At 55.2% G+C, this 17,144-nt stretch overlaps 1 protein-coding gene across 1 annotated transcript in view; it reads left to right on the top strand.

Moving 5' to 3' along the window:
• Positions 1 to 17,144, top strand: part of PDE10A (phosphodiesterase 10A) — a 253,490-nt gene that overhangs the window by 219,607 nt on the left and 16,739 nt on the right. The window contains exons 14-18 of the mRNA XM_056126308.1: positions 4,415 to 4,557; positions 6,310 to 6,393; positions 8,635 to 8,785; positions 10,430 to 10,585; positions 15,958 to 16,130. Coding sequence (XP_055982283.1) covers positions 4,415 to 4,557; positions 6,310 to 6,393; positions 8,635 to 8,785; positions 10,430 to 10,585; positions 15,958 to 16,130 — 707 coding nt within the window. The remainder of the gene's footprint in view (positions 1 to 4,414; positions 4,558 to 6,309; positions 6,394 to 8,634; positions 8,786 to 10,429; positions 10,586 to 15,957; positions 16,131 to 17,144) is intronic.

Here is a 17,144-nt window from a genome sequence, read left to right on the forward strand (position 1 = left end):
GAAGTCTGACCCATGGTTTTCCCAGACTGTGGGCTGCCTGCGGGTGGCTTTCACGGGGGGCTGCTCGCTCAGAGGCCGGGGAGACTCCGCTGTGTCAGTCTCTGTGGCCACCTCTCAGCTCCCTGGGGCAGCACCAGACGGACCTTTGTGGGTGCAGATAACCTTCAGCGAAGTGCAGAACTGCCTCCAGAGTGGACAGGCCCCTTGGCGGCCAGGCACCCGCCGTCCGTTCCGCTTCCTCCACCTCTGCCATCTCTGTGTCTTCCCAAATCTCTTCTGGGTTATGTTTGTGATCATTTTGTCATGGCCAGGTTTGGATAGCTCTTTCTGTATCTTCGATAAAAGTGGATTTTCAGGTACTTTTTATTATGCGAATATTTCTTCCCAGTGGGCCGTTTTGTTTAATTCTCTGTGTTCCTGACAGCTTCTCTCTGGAGCAGTTTTCCATCCTGAGGGGAGCGTTGGTGCTCCCTCCCTTGATCACAATCCAGCATCGCACCAAAGAACCATATCCCCAGCGCACCAGTGCAGAGTTTCTCCCGGGCTTCTCGTTTCCACGAGTTTTGTAGCTTGGGTTTGTATGCTTAGCTGATGGTAATGTTTCACTTTGGTGCATGGTAGGGCCAGTGCTAATGAAGACGGACGCCAGGTCGTCCTCAGGCCTCACTGCCCGCCTCTGTGCCTTTTGTGGCCATCGGACAGTGTTGGGGCCTGGTGTGTCCTGTCCAGCCGCCCTGTCCTGAGGAGGATATCCTCTCCCCGCCTGGGTCTGATTGGATACACGTGCCCTCCTGTCCTGCCACTGGCCCCGCTGCTCAGTCCTTGCCCCCAAGGGCTTCACGCTTACAGTGAGAGTCTTGGTCCTTTACTCGTTCTGACCGTCCTGGTCTTTTTGTCAGGAAACGCAGCTCACTCCGATTTTCACAGAGGTGTAAAATCTTTTAATCCTTCTCCCCCTTCTGTTGTTCCACCTATTCCCTTCTGTATTTTTTAAAAGTACGATATTTTTTATGATTTATTTTATGAAGTGACATTGAACTGATTAGTCTCTCTGATCATGACTTTCATTGACTCTTGAGGGGGAGGGTGTGTTTTGGACCCGTACTGGATCAGCGGTGTGTAGGTGGGCACCCTACCTAGTGCACCGTCTCGGCCCCTGCACCATTGGCCTCTGTTGGTTGGGAAGCCATTTGATAGTATAGAAGGTACATTTGATTGGCTTATAGGATTTGGTGATTGACATGAGGGAAAATAGAAATAAGTTAAAATTTTAGCCAAAAATATTAGGGGTTAGAGACTAAAACTATTTTATTTAAATGTTTGAAACAGCTTATGCCTCTCGGAGAGGCTGGCAAGCTACCAAGAGTATCCTGCCCTCACAGGCAGAGCCTGGCAAGCTCCCCGTGGTATATTCAATATGCCAAATACAGTAACGACAACAGGTCTCATTCCCCTGACCCTGAAAGAGCCTCTAATCGTTGGGAAAAGACAAGTAAGAAGAGGCCGCTAAAATCTCAGGGCTGGGAGGAATAGAGACGTTACTGGTGTCCGCTCGAGTAATTGGACAACCAATGGGATGACAGTGATACAGTGATACAGTTCGAAACAGCTAACAGTGCCTTTATCCATCTGTGTTCGCCCATTTCTTGTCCTGCCTCTCAGGGACAGCCTCTCTGGGTACATAAATGCTGAAATAAATAGACGGAACCACGCTTGGTGCTACCAACTCTGAGCATTGAAGAAAAGGCTTTATGGTTAATAAGATACAGGACATTTCAGTGTTTTCATTTTCACAGATGCATTTGTAATATATAGAAACAAAGAGCCACCCTCAGTAATAAGATATTTTAAAAGCACACTTGTAACACTTCCATGTTTGAACTTCTGAGTTTGTGCATTAGAATATAATGCCGGGCTGACATGGTGTGCTTCTGTGCTAGTCATCCACATGATGGCTAAATGTGTTTCCACTAACTTAAAGGATCCCAATTAGCAGTGCAACTCGAGGGCTCCATATAGGAGACCAGCCACGCATTGCCCGTGGGGCTGCTGCCACGTGGGGCCCAAGCACGGGTGACTGCGTCGCACTCTTGAAATGTTTGCTTTTGTGTCTTCATACTTGAACATTGGATGTCCTGGGGGTGCTCTCCACCATTGGAGAAGGCTGTATTCTCTCTCTGTCTCTCTCTGTCTCTGTCTCTCTCTACGCCCCCCTCCACACACACACCCTTCTCATAACTTTCAAAGAAAATCTATTATATTTTACTACTTGTTGCCTCCCAATTTTTGTTTCTGTGGGCTGGAGCGATAGCACAATGGGTAGGGCATTTGCCTTGAAAGCAGCCAACATGGCCGACCTGAGTTCAATTCTTCCGCCCCCCTCAGAGAGCCCGGCAAGCTACCGAGAGGATCTCGCCTGCATGGCAGGGCCTGGCAAGCTCCCCGTGATGGATTCAATATGCCAAACACAGTAACAACAAAGTTTCATGATGGAGACGTTACTGGGCCCGCTCGAGCAAATCGATGAACAATGGGAGGACAGTGACAATCTTTGTTTCTGTAAGGGAAAGGGAAAAAAACTTCATCATGTCAAAAAACAACTGTGAATGACTTTATAATTCACGGTGCTCTAATAAGACAAAAGCTTGAATGAAAGAATGAAAATACTTTGTAATTGGACATTTCGTCGGGATGGTTTATGTTTGGAGATGCTGAGTCCGAGTGCTTTGAGAGCATGTAAATGAAGCTGCATGTTTTGCAAAAGAAGACGGGAAATGAACTTCTTAGCTCTTCTTAGGGAATTTTATTTCACGGAAGCACTGTGACTTGCCACCTACTGAGAGCTGAGCTTTAGGGATCCCTTTTCCCACCAGTGCTCTCGGCGGCCCCTCTCCTCTAAGCCCCCGTCCTGGTCTCCCGTCTTCACCGGCCCCTTCGGGAGTTCGTGGTTAGTGTTTGGGTCTCGCGATCCCAGTGTGGGTTGGATGTTTAGCTCTCTCATTCCTTAACATCCCAATGTGCCTGGCCCCTCTGGCCCGGCCCTGCCGCTTCTCATCTGCTTCCCCTTCCCCTCCTCTTTCTTCTTCCTCCTCCCTATACTCTGGCCATGACCCAGGCTCCCCCCCTAAACCACAGCATTTACCCTGTCCGATGATTCTAAACGTCACATACATGCAAGATCATCTGTGTTGGTCCGCCTTCTGGCTGACTTCATTTAGCATGCTCTCTCTCAGCTTCATCCATGTTGCAGGGAATTGCATGATTTCATCATTCCTTCTAGCTGTATAATATTCCACGGTGGAGCTCTTGATCCATTTAGGCTCTGTCTCGGTCTGTTCAGGCTGCCTTCACCAAATACCAGAGACTCGTGGCTTGTAGACAACAGTCGTTTTCCTCACGCCACTCTGGTGGTGATTCCAAGAATACGGCAGTAGCAGATAGATATCACGTGATCTCGCTCCCTGGAGATACTGTCTAGAGAAGTGACCTTTGCTGAGCTCTTAATACGCGTCAGTTAAGTGTCAGAATTATGACGCTTATCATTTAAAATAGACATCTATCTCTAAAGCACAGCTGTGTGTCTTCTTAGCCACGGGATCGGGACTCTTCAGTATACGTGGAAATGGAAGTAGAGTTAATGGATAGTAATCATTTTAATTATGATTCTGACACTTATCCTGATAAAGTAAGTAAAGAAAGTAAGGGCCCTCCCATTGATCATCGATTTGCTCGAGCGGGCCCAGTAACGTCTCCATTGGAGACTTTGTTGTTACTGTGTCTGGCACATCGAATACTCTCGGTAGCTTGCCGGGCTCTCCGAGAGGGGCGGAGGAATCGAACTCGGGTCGGCCATGTTGGCCGCGTGTAAGGCAAACGCCCTACCGTTGTGCTATCACTCCAGCCCTTATCACTTATCCTGATATCTGGAATTTATTTATTTATTTATTTAATTTATTTTAATTTTTAAAATTATTATTATTATTTATTATTTTATTATTTTTTATTATTTATTTTTATTATTTATTTTAATTTTTTTTATTAGTTAAACACCATGGGGTGCAGTTGTAGACTTACAAATTTTTGTGCTTGGGTTTCAATTATATAATGATCAAGTCCCCATCCCTCCACCGGTGCCCGTTCTCCACCACCACGGAGTGATATCTGGAATTCAATGACTCGACTCTCAGCATTCTCCCTGGGGCCCGTGGGATGGCTCAGCAGGCAGCGCACAGGCTTTGCTTGACGGGGATCTGAGTCCGACCCCAGCACCACGCAGGCTGGTCCCCCGCCGTCCCACGGCTAGGGAGTGGCCCCTGACCCTGAGCGTCGGCAGGTGTGACCCCCGAGCTCAGCAAACCAGCGAGCCGGCCCCCCGCCCCCTCGTGACGAGTCTCTGCCGGCTGGTCTGCTGCAGATGTACCACCGAATCCGGCACTCGGAGTGCATCTACCGGGTCACCATGGAGAAGCTGTCCTACCACAGCATCTGCACGGCCGAGGAGTGGCAGGGCCTCATGCGCTTCAGCCTCCCGCACCAGCTCTGCAAGGACGTCGAGCTGTGAGTACCGCGGCCGCCCCGTTTCCCAGGAGGCGGGGAGAGGGTCGCGTCAGCCGGGCTGCACTCGGTATTGGTGCTCGTCCTGCCTCTGCCCTTCGGGGTGCTTCCCGTCTGATACTTGCGCGTGCCAAGAACGGCCGCCCCCCATCCAAGTCTCACTAGCCCCGGCAACCTGCACGTGTCTCGGGGGGTTTCCCGCAGAAATCTGAGGCTCCGTGTCAGAGAAACGCGAGGTCCCGGAGTTGGGGGCTCTGTGCCCTCGGCCTCCTGGCTGGGCTCCCTGGCCCCGCACCCGCACTGTGGTCACAGTGATGCGGCCCCTTGTAAGCACAAGCGACACTCTCCAGGGTGCAGGGAAAGCCTTCGAGGAGCCCAGAGCTGGGTTGCTCTTGTGACTAAACTGGTCATGTGGAGTGAGACAAGGCGTCGGACAGACATCTCCACAGGGATGAAGCCTCGCCCTCAGCCTGGGCTTCCCGCTCGCAGCCAGCAGTGACTGGTCAGGGGCCCTCGCTCCCCTTGGGGCGCACGGAGCTCCAGCCGCCTCCGCTCTAGCCTGGCCTCATTCCAGTCGGGTTCTGCTCAGGTGATCTCTTAAAGATCTTTAATGCGCCCCCAGTAGTGGCATGGGCCATGCTGTCATAGGAAATGGGCCTGGGGCCTACTCGCAGGTCCCTGGCACGGGGTCCCAAGCCCTGGTGGTGTCCTAGTGACCTGAGTGAGGGGCTTCATCCGTTATTTCTGATAAGCTTTTCCCAGCCACTCCTGCACCTGGGCTGATGAACGGGTGGGGATAATCATCAGAGTAACCAACTGCTTGACCAGCCCCACCCAGGAAGGCAGGAACAAGGGGGAGACAGTGACCGGTGGCCAGAGATGGTTCTGTCAGGAGGGGCAGCAGAGCCCTCCCCTGCCCTGCCCTGTGCATCTCTCCCAGTTTGCAGTGGCCAGTCCTAGTGAGTAAGGGTTCTCCCAAGTTCCCTGATGGTTTGCAGTACACTGGTCAGAGCTGCTGGACTCAGGAATAGCGTCCAGAGCAGGGGCAGAACCCTGGGCCTGTGAGGTCGGTGCTGGCTCTGCGAACCTCGAGCCCAGCACTTGCAGGACGCCCACCCACACCGCGGAGTCCTGGGCGGCTGGCATGCCGGCCACTCACGCTTCATGTCAGGAAGCTGGTGGCTGAAGGGAAGCAGCTCCTGTGGCCACTTTGTCAGCCAGCGACAGCTCGGGGGTGACTTGGGTGTTTATATTTTTTTCAAAAAATCTGGATTTAAGTAGAATAAATATTTAAAAATTACTTCTGTGCAGAACTGGAAGTGTTCTAGCCTGCTGGTGCCCAGTGGCCTTAGGTTCTTTGTTTGTCTGCATATGATTATGTATTTTTATGTGTGCATGTAATTCAGAAATCTGTTGGACAACTCAGTGCAATGTTAAATGGCCAAAAATACTCCTGATAAAGTTTGCAGACCTTATCAGTGAGTTGTGGGTATAATGTGCATGTGTAATATGCACGATGTTTTAAAAGCTTTTTCATTGCTTTGACATCCCCGCGGAACCTCTTTCACGGGTGGTTTAACAGAAAGCTCAGTCTCAGCTTAAATACGGGCGCCCCCTCTGTGGGGGGTGGTGAGCAGGGACGGAGAGGCGCCCACAGACCCCACTGACTCTGAGATGTTCTGGTGGACAGTGAGGGGCGGAATCACTGTTTCCCGGCACGCTCTGACGGGCACTTACTTGGCTCTCTGCTTGCAGCTTCCACTTTGACATCGGTCCCTTTGAGAACATGTGGCCGGGGATCTTCGTCTACATGGTGCACCGGTCCTGCGGGCAGTCCTGGTAGGAACCCCCGACTCTCAAGCCCAAGTGATGCTCAGGGCCCTCCCCGCCACGTGGCCCGCCTCTTGGTCAGGGTCCCTCAGAACAGGGCATCTCGTGCTCTCTAGTCTGAAAGGGGGCTCCGGACCTGAGAGCTTCAGGCACTTGCCTGAGCATACCGGACCTGGCTCACTCCCGGGCACTGAATCTGGCCCCTCACCCGCCCCAGAAGGATCCCGAGCACAGAGCCAGGAGTAAGGCCCGACACCACTGGCTGGGCTCCCGCCACCAAGCAGAACAAAGCAGAAGAGGGTCAGCTGCTGGCACCAAGGGCAGGGCTTCCAGGACGGCGTCAGGGTGCTGGCGTGTGGCTGTCCCGTTCCGCGAGGGCATGGAGGACAGGCAGGGGAGGACACAGTGGAGGTGCCGGGACTCAGGGGCGGGTGGGCATGAGGGGACTGTAGGAGTGAGGGGTGGGCAGGGGACCACAGGGGGAGGTGCAGGGGACTTTAGGGGAGTCTCGGTGCGGGTGCCTGACGGTGTGGAGCTTCAGGTGCCTGTGGCTGACCGAGACTGGGAACTGCCCAGCTGAATGCCGTGCTCAGGCCCCCTCATGCAGTGCCTGGAATGAGCACCGACTTGGGGTGAACTTGTGTGTTTTAATGTCCGAGTCAGTAGAGAACACCCAAGAGGCAGCAGGCGTCCTGGTGCTGACCCGGTCAGCATTTCCTTTGCTGAGTCCTGCTTCCCTCTTTCCCCGGCCTCTTTGCAGCGCCCTATGGCCTGTATGTGATTGTTCACAGCTCAACACACTTAACTGCAGGCGTGACTTCTCTCTCTTCCCCGGGCTCATTTGTCAAGGGCCAGTCAGAGGCTCGGCGTCTCCCCCTCGGCTGAGTAGACTCCTGAGTGGACCCCGGTCTCTCAGGGGGAACCCGAGTGACTTTCTTAAGAAATTGCCAACTGGAATTCCTAACAGGGCTCTCCTGTACTTCAGGGTCACTGAAATTTTTGCAAAGAGAAAAATGCAGGTTATTGATTTGAATGTTTTATGAACCCTCGTTTGGGGCAGGCACGCAGAGAGGCAAGGGCTCCTCTCTTCCACTCTCCCTGCTCTGGGCACTCAGTGCCCCGTGGGGGTCCGCGTGCAGGCGTGTGCTCTTCCCTTTGAGCCCACACTCCGGTCCCTAAGTTTCCTCTTCTCGGTGCTAGGCGGAGACACTTTGTTCAAGCTGTCGTGAGTCCTTCAAGATGGTTGCTGGGGCCTGAGCTAAGTCCTGACAGCCAGTGACTGGATGAGAAAGGCTGTCGGGATTCGGACATGGTCCATTGCCAGTCCTCTGCGAGCACTGTGCCGATGGAGTGTTTGGGTTGATACAGCCAGTGGAATGAGCCACTCCTCACGACACTGCCTATGTCCTTGGGGCCTCAGCCCAGGGTGTCTCAGGGACGTGACCCTCGGCCCAGGGTGCCTCAGGGACATGACCCTCGGCCCAGGGTGTCTCAGGGACATGACCCTCAGCCCAGGGTGCCTCAGGGACATGACCCTTGGCCCAGGGTGTCTCAGGGACATGATCCTCATGCCAGGGTGTCTCGGGGACGTGACCCTCGGCCCAGGGTGTCTCAGGGACGTGACCCTCATGCCAGGGTGTCTCAGGGACGTGACTCTCGGCCCAGGGTGTCTCGGGGACGTGACCCTCAGCCCAGGGTGTCTCAGGGACATGAACCTCGGCCCAGGGTGTCTCAGGGACGTGACCCTTAGCCCAGGGTGTCTCAGGGACATGACCCTCGGCCCAGGGTGTCTCTGGGACGTGACCCTCATGCCAGAGTGTCTCAGGGACGTGACCCTCGGCCCAGGGTGTCTCAGGGACGTGACCCTCAGCCCAGGGTGTCTCAGGGACGTGACCCTCATGCCAGGGTGTCTCAGGGACGTGACCCTCAGCCCAGGGTGTCTCAGGGACGTGACCCTTGGCCCAGGGTGTCTCAGGAACATGACCCTCGGCCCAGGGTGTCTCAGGGACATGACCCTCAGCCCAGGGTGTCTCAGGGACGTGACTCTCGGCCCAGGGTGTCTCGGGGACGTGACCCTCAGCCCAGGGTGTCTCAGGGACATGACCCTCGGCCCAGGGTGTCTCAGGGACGTGACCCTAGGCCCAGGGTGTCTCAGGGACGTGACCCTCAGCCCAGGGTGTCTCGGGGACGTGACCCTCAGCCCAGGGTGTCTCAGGGACGCGCCTCAGCCTGGGTGTCTCCTGCCTGCAGCTTTGACCTGGAGAAGCTCTGCCGCTTCATCATGTCAGTGAAGAAGAACTACCGGCGGGTTCCCTACCACAACTGGAAGCACGCGGTGACGGTTGCCCACTGCATGTACGCCATCCTGCAGAACAACAAAGGGCTCTTCACGGACCTGGAGGTGGGTGCGCCCCGAGCCCACTGACCCCGACCCTGCCTCCTCTCGCCACAGGCGGGCGTCTGGGCAAGATCTCTGGCTCCCAGAGCTGGCTCATACCCAGGGTGGGGACACCGAGGCCTGGAGGCTGTTCTCGCGTGTGCGTTGACCGCCTCACGCCACAAGCCCCAGCCAGGCTCCCGCTCAGATTCTGCAGAACCAGCGTCACAGACGCTGCAGCCTCTGCCTCCAGGGCAGAGAAGTGGGGAGAAAAGCTGCTGCCCGCCTGGTCCCAGCCCATGGAGCCCCCCCTGAGCCCCTCCCCGGTTCCTGCCCTGAGGGGCCGTCTGGGACCCCCTTCCCGTCTCCCACTCCTGTCTCCCCCATGGAGCCTCCCCCACCCCCTTTTTCTCTCAGGACCATCCTGGCTCTAGCTGGCGGCCTCGCAGGGCCCCTCCCGGAGGTTTTCCTTTGCCCGAGACGCAAGGGGCTTTATCTAGCTGATGAGTGGGTGCCAGCGGTCTCAGAGTTTCGCCCGTCACAGATAGTCCGATCGCACGTGTTCCCCAGAATACACTTGAGCGCCGGCGTTTTCTCCTTCAGGCCGTTGAGAAAGCAACGCCTTACTCTCTGCCCTAACTCAGCTGGTGGGTCGGAGAACTGTGGCGTTTATATTTCCGAATTACAGTTAGATTTGTATTCAGAAGTGGCAACTTTTGACGAATAAAATTGTGTTGCTCAGTTGGCTCCTCTTTTTAGAGTTACATAGTTTTAAACTCAGATGTTTTTGACTGAAAATGATCCCCAAATAACATGACTGTATCGAAAATATGCTTTATAAAGAGGTGTTTGCTCTCCCGTGGAGCAAGTAAAAACTATTGTTTGATTTAGTCATGGAGAAAAGTGGCCAACAAGGGTAATTCTTGGGGAATTACTTGATTCTTACTTTTAACCAAACTCGCCAGTCGGAGCTTGGCAGGTTAGCGCACGGTGGGCGCCTGTGGCGTGGAGGAGCCCGCGGCCCCCACAGCCTCTGAGGAGCTCCAGAGTGGGTGACCGCCAGCTGCTCAGCTCAAGGACAGGCGTGACGGAGCACTGAGATTCTCTGCAGGCCGCTGTGAGGGCGAGGGAGCCAGAGCTGGTGCCCCGGGAACACGTGTGCTCTAGGAAGACGTGTGCTCTGGAAACACATGTGCTCCAGGGATCATGTGTGCTCCTGGGAACATGAGTGCTTGGGGAACATGAGTGCTCTGGGGAACAGGTGTGCTCCAGGAATACGTGTGCTCTGGGAACATGTATGCTCTGGGAACATGTGTGCTCCAAGGAACATGTGTGCTCCAGGGAACACATGTGTGCCAGGGAACACGTGTGCTCCGGGAACACGTGTGCTCTGGGGAACATGTGTGCTCTGGGAACATGTGTGCTCTGGGAACATGTATACTCCAGGGATCATGTGTGCTCCTAGAAACACGTGTGCTCCTGGGAACACGTGTGCTCCTGGGAACACGTGTGCTCCTGGGAACACGTGTGCTCCAGGGAACCCATATGCTCCTGGGAACACGTTTGCTCCAGGGAACACGTGTGCTCCGGGTACATGCGTGCTGCAGGAACACGTGTGCTGGGGAACCCGTGTGCCCAGGGGACACGTGTGCCTGTCTCTCCCCGCAGCGCAAGGGGCTGCTCATCGCCTGCCTGTGCCACGACCTGGACCACCGGGGCTTCAGCAACAGCTACCTGCAGAAGTTCGACCACCCGCTGGCCGCCCTCTACTCCACGTCCACCATGGAGCAGCACCACTTCTCGCAGACCGTGTCCATCCTGCAGGTGAGCCCGCGCCCAAGGGGAGCCGGACAGACCCTGCCCTGCGGCTGGCGCCACAAGACTCGCCCGTGCCCGACTGGGGTGCTCTCGGCTTTGCGGTCCCCGAGTTGGGGGTCGCGGGTTCCCATGCACGTGCGGCCGTTTCTCCCTTTGCGCTTTTCCCTTGATTGGCTCGGAGACGTTCCTGGCGTAGGGCGGACACGGCCTCTTCCCGCCTCGGGCACTGGACGCCCAGTCCCCCAGGCTGCCCCAGAACCTAGTGCACGCCCGACTTGATGGCGGGCCTGGTTTCTGGCCGCTGCCGTCAGCCTGTCTGGGTCAGAACCCTCACTTGGGGGTCAGGGGCGCCCCAGCCTCTGGCCACTGCTGGCTGCTGGGTGAGGAAGATTTGAGCTCTGGGCCCCGGTCCCCTTTCCTGCAGAGCCCAGGCCTCACCCTGGGAACCAGGGGGAGGCACCCCGTCCTGCTGCCCCAGGGGCTCCTCACTGGCCTCCCTGGGCAGTGCTCCCTGGGAAGTGCTCCCAGCACCGGCGCAGCCTGGCATCCACGTGGGGAGCTCATGGCCGCATGCTCGCTTTCCCGGGCCCCGGGCTCGGTGCCCCGCAGGACAGGGGCATGCATCCACATGCAGGGATCTGCCCTGTTTCTCTGCATCTGGACACATCTGCGTGGGCCCTGCCCCCACGTCCTTGTAGGCGCACACCACGTGCAGTGCTGTCGAGACTCAGAACCCGGGCGGCCCAAGCTGCCCGCCTGTCCCTCGGCGAGGAGCTGTTTGCCGGGGCCACCTTCCCCAAGAGGCGGTGGGCTTCCTGCAGCATGGCCGTGTGAGAGTGAGACGCCCTCGGCCCTCCCTCCCGGCACCCGCGCCCCCACACCTGGCCCCATCTGAGCTCCACTGGTCGACCCCTCCCCTCCTGTTGCCCCCTGGGGTGGGGAGTGACCCCGACTCTCAGCTGGCGCACGAGGCCTCAGGCCCGGGGCTGTGGCTGTTCAGCGTGTCCAGAAGAGCCCTGGCGCCTGTGCTGGGTCCTGCTTCCCCACCGCGTCCCACCACTCCTCCTCCTCCTCTTCCTCTTCCTCCTCCTCCTCCCCCCCCCCCTCAGTGAGACGCAGGCCACCGGCACTCCTCCCGCGGCCCCCGGGCAGTGGGGTCCTGAGCCCCTAAATGAATGCGCCTCTGGTTTCCCACCTGGTGCTGGAATGTGCTTGTGAGCGTGGTGCCCTCCTCCTCTGAACTGCAGCCCGGTGACGGCAGCACCCCCACCCCACCCTGAGCCCCAGGCCTGGGGGCAGCGGGAGGTCTCTGATGTGGGCACCCAGAGAGGCCAGAAGCCAGCTCTATCCAGACAGGAGCAGCTGCATCTCCTGGGACGCAGGGTTCAGGGCCTCAGCCCGGAAAGCACGCGAGACCCCTGGGGCCAGGAGCCACTGCTCAGAAGTTGGGGCACCCGAGAACGGGGTCCCCGAGGTTTGCTTACCCTGCTGCCAAGCACGTGCCTTTATAGTGTGAGACTGCTGCTCCCGCAGGGCAGCGGGTCTGTCACCTTCCGCTGTCCGTGACGGTTCCATTCTCAGTACGCCGAAGCAGGATTTTATGGAGCAGACCAGTTCAGGATGGTTATTCTCAGTTGCTATTAGTCTCACACTTGAAGTCTGTTCAGACTGCTTTTGCACCCAACATCTTGGGGTCCCCTGACATTTTCCGAACTTTTTATAGCGATAACATTTCTGTGGTAATTAACGCGTTCTTCCAAGTCATCTGCTGTCTGCAGAACGAAGTGTAGTTCCTGCTGCTCCAGCAGCGACGCTGCCTTCCCCGGAGTCTGCAGTTCCACACAGGCTGCTCCGCGGCGCCTCCCCACACGGAGTTTGAGGTGGGGGGAGGCCCCTGCACATCACTCCCGCCATGCGTGGGGTCCTCCCCTGTCCCTGAGCTCGGGCTGCAGGTCTCCTGGCTGACCTGCCCCACATCGTCACGGCCACCAGTTCACCAGCAGTGGGAACCTTAGAACTTGCACTTGTAGTTACTCGGAATTGTTCCAGTTACCCACAAGAGAGGCATTACTCGTTTTCCTTTTACAGAAGCAGTGATGCCCACAAGATTACATCAGCCCTTTGGCGCACCGTTAGCAGGTGACAGAACGGGATTGAAACCGAGAGTTTTCATCTCCCAAACCCATGGTGTTGGGGGCAGAGAGATGGTCTCGGGTTAAGGCGCAGGCCTGACGCGTGGCTGGGCCTCGCTCAGCCCCCAGCACCTCGTGGTCCCTCGGTCCCCCTGCAGGCTGTGGCCTTGAAGCCCCTGAGCCCCCTGCAGGGCCTGGTCATGCGAGCAGCGCCTTACCAGGGGCTCTCACAGAGTCGCTGGTGGGCCAAGAGCTCCTCGAGGAGCCCGCCTCGCTCACTGTCTTTCCGTCAGACTGAAACTCCGAGAGGCGTGTGGGCTGCTCTTGAGGGGTGGGGGCTCCTTCTTATGCTGATTTGTATGTTTTCATTTAACCCCCTGGCAGAGTCTGGCAAACTCCCCGTGGCGTACCCAATATGCCAAATACCAGTCACAAGGATGGGTCTCATTCTCCTAACTCTGAAAGGGCCTTGAATATGGCACTTTTTAAAAAAATCTCAGGGCTAGGACGAAGAGACGTTACTGGGGCCTGCTCGAGGCAATCGACGAATAACAGGATGGTCGTGATTGTGATTGTGATTTATTCCCCTGACCCTTGGGCAGTATGGAGAGAGGGAGGTGGCAGTGAGTGCTGGGCCTGCCGTTCCGAAGCCCTCTGAACTTGCCCCACTTTTTTTAATATTGAAAAGTAACCAAAGGAACATTTAATGAGTCCGGCCAAAATCAGTGCCTTTAAAACAGCTCTTAAGGGAGCCGGAGCCATAGCACAGCGGGTAGGGCATTTGTCTTGCATGTGGCTGACCCGGGTTCAGTTCCCAGCATCCCGTATGGTCCCCTGAGCACTGCCAGAGGTAATTCCTGAGTGCAGAGCCAGGAGAAACCCCTGTGCATTGCTGGGTGTGACCCAAAAATCAAAACAAAAACAAAAAACAAAAAACAAAAACAGCTCTTAAGGGAGCCGGAGTGATAGCACAGTATGGGGGGGGGGGCATTTTCCTGGCATGCAGCCAACCCAGGTTTCATCCTCAGCATCCCATATGGGCCCCCAGGCACCGCCAGGAGTCATTCCTGAGTGCAGAGCCAGGAGGAAGCCCTGAGCATCGCCAGGTGTGGCCCAAAACAAAAGCCAAGAAGTAAAATAGTTCTTCATGGATCAGTTCGTGGCACTCCTCAGAGACCCGAGCTCATGCAGGAGTTCCGCAGGTTTGGGATGTAGCACAGACAGGGTCCCGATTCTCTGGGCCACACGCCAATGCGTGCAAAATAAAAGGCCTAGTTCAGGGATTTAAGGAAGCCCGGATGACAGGCAGGAATCATCGTTCACCCTGGACATCACAGTTTATTGGAGGTGGAGGGCGAAGATGTGCTCGTGGGTATCTGAGGCCCCAGCACCGAGCCGACTCGCTCCCGTCTGGAACCTTCTTGGGGCTGGGCGTGCGGGTCAGTGTCCCCCAGGGAGCAGAGCAGCGCAGACGCCTGGCCGGGGTGGGCGAGGCTGCCCACTCACACATCCCAGCTGTCAGCATGGGTTTCGCGGGTCGTGTGGATCCCCCACGGTCCTCACCCATCGCCCGTTCTGCAGCACTGAGAGGGCTCTGCCTTGTGTGGCCCATGAGAGCGTCGGTCTTTGGCCCTTTCCCTACCCCAGGAGACCCCCTCAAGCCAGATGGCATTGTTAGGGTCCGCTCAAACGGCAGATGCAAGAAGCACAGGTTTCTCTTCGTGTCGGGGAGAGTCTCGTTAGTGTTTCAGCAAATGCTTCAGATAGAGATCCCGGTCTCTTACATTTCACCATTCGAAGTGAAATCATGCATGTGGAAGAGCTTTCTCCAAAAGCCACGTGTCATGAGTGATTTTCCGGAACTAACTGCATTTGCTGCCCTTGTCATTGTGTGTATGAACCCTTCCACATACACGGTAGCATCGTCTGATGACTGAAAACGTGTGGTCCACCCACAGCCTTATTCCACTGCCGTGAGAAGTGAAGCCATTGCCAGATATTTAGTTTTGAGAAGAAATGTTTAATGTTTTGAGGTTTTTAGTATTTCATCCATCAGCCAATACGTCAAGCTTAAGGCAAGAGATAACAACTAAAAATGAACTTTTCCTAAGCTGTATTGACGAATAATGAAGTTAGTTTTAAAAGTTGACAATTACACAAACTGAAGGCGTCTGTGGCAACCCTCCCTCACCCCCCCCCTTTTTTTAAACTTCACTAAAAACAACCCATTTTGATGTCAGTTAATGAGCACCAACTTACCATCTCGGAAAAAATAGTGTAAAAAAGGTTTTCAGAGCCCCCTGTGCAGAAGGGTGACGGTGAGCTGATGGGGTCCAGATGCCCCGTCGTCTGGGGGTGTCGCTCTGCAGGGCCATCTCTGAGGAGCCCCAGTAGGGGGCAGGTCGGAGCTCACGCATCAGTGACCGTGCGCTGACCGCGTGGCTTCTTCATCCCTGACAGGCATCACTTGGGGGTTGTGGAACATTTTATTCGAGGCCTTAGAAAGGTTGTTATTCCATGATGCAGTTAATTGAGCCCATTAATTTCCAGTCTTAACTGATAATAAAGACTTTAGTTTTAAGTCCTTCACTTACTGGAAATGCTTTTTCAATTGGGTAGTGTATACTTCAATCAGTGGAATCTTATAGTAGCAGAAGATGTTCCTGTAATTTTCGTAGCTTTTGGGCGTGGTTTCGACAGACACGTCTAACTGGCCGCTTACCTCATTAGGCAATTTGAACCATCCTTTTTTTTTTTTTGAAACAAATAGATTTTATTTGGAGGATGTTTAAGGTGTGGAGGGAGGGAGGGGGGGAGAGAGAGAGAGAGAGAGAGAGAGAGAGAGAGAGAGAGAGAGAGAGAGAGAGAGAGAGAGAGAAACGTACTCAAGAGAGAACACGAGCTTCTCCAAGGACAGAGAGAGCCCCTACACACATCCTAGCATTAGACATTAGACACGAAAGCATGCAAGTCCACATCTCAAGAGGGATGTGCTTGGCCACGTGGGCACAAGCAGCAGATGGGCTCGGGCAGCATATGCGCTCGGACCATCCTTTTGTTTTTCTTGAACCTGTGCTTTGGGTACCAGCCGCCTTAGGCCGGCCCTCGGGGCTCTGGCCCTCAGATCCTTGCTTACGGCTCACTCTGCCGTGTGCTCCAGGCTCTGGCCCTTGGAGCACTTGCTGACGATAGCGCACTCTGCCGTGTGCTCTCAGAGCCGTCTGCTCACTGCCGTGTTCCCCACAGCTGGAGGGGCACAACATCTTCTCCAGCCTGAGCTCCAGCGAGTACGAGCAGGTGCTGGAGATCATCCGCAAAGCCATCATCGCCACGGACCTCGCCCTGTACTTCGGGAACCGGAAGCAGCTGGAGGAGATGTACCAGACGGGCTCGCTCAACCTCAACAACCAGTCGCACCGGTAAGAACGGGCTTCCGGAGCTCGGGGCCCCGAGTCTCACCCGGAACGCATCTGTGTCTTAACAAGGGAGATGGGATATTGTTGTATGGACAGTTATATTAGAAAGAGAAAATGTTTACACGATGGCTGTTTTTAATCTTACGTGCATTTTTAGAACTATTTTATCAAGAAGCTCTGATTTTTGCCGAACTGCTGACAGTGTAAGAATAATCAGAATATGAATTAGAATCGGGTACTGCATTTTTACAAAAATTGTTTTGGGGCCATATCTGGCAGTGCTTAGGGCTTACTCCTGGTTCTGTGCTCAGGGATCACTCCTGGCAGGGTCTGGGGGACCATGTTTGCTGCTGGGCATTAGACCGTGGTTGGTCACAGGCAAGGCAGGTGCTGGATTGTCTCCTGGCCTGGGACTGGGAACTTCTACAAGGGGACTCTTCTTCCCGGAGTCCTCCATGCAGTTACCACCCTCCAACATTTAGCACTATCACTGTCCTCCCATTGTTCATCGATTAGCTCACACGGGCACCAGTAACGTCTCCATTGTGAGGCTTGTTACTGTTTTTGGCATATCAAATACGCCCTGGGGAGCTTGCCAGGCTCTGCTGTGCGGGCAGGTTACACTCAGTAGCTTGTTGGGCTCTCCGAGAGGGGTGAAGGAATCGAACCTGGGTTGGCCACATGCAAGGCAAATGCTTGACCTGCTGTGCTATCGCTCCAGCCCGTTTCTATTAGATAGTCTTAAAAATGTTAAAGTATTTTTAATACAATGATTGAACTTTATGAGTCAGAATCGTCTCTTTGTAGGGCGAAACTCCTGCCACATTGCTCCCAGGGGCCACTCCTAGCAGTGCTCAGGAGGTTGGCTTGTGAGGGATCAGACCCATGGGTGCCAGAGGCTAACTACCGCATGATCCAGTCCTCAGAGCTTCTCTCCGTCTGTGACATTTGTCCTTTTGAGGAGAGGCTGACAGCTGGTACTCCTTCTGCCTCACGGGTTTAGAATGTTATTTGGTG

This window comes from Sorex fumeus, unplaced genomic scaffold (genome assembly GCF_029834395.1).
Source record: "Sorex fumeus unplaced genomic scaffold, SorFum_2.1 ptg000061l, whole genome shotgun sequence".
Taxonomy (NCBI): domain Eukaryota; kingdom Metazoa; phylum Chordata; class Mammalia; order Eulipotyphla; family Soricidae; genus Sorex; species Sorex fumeus.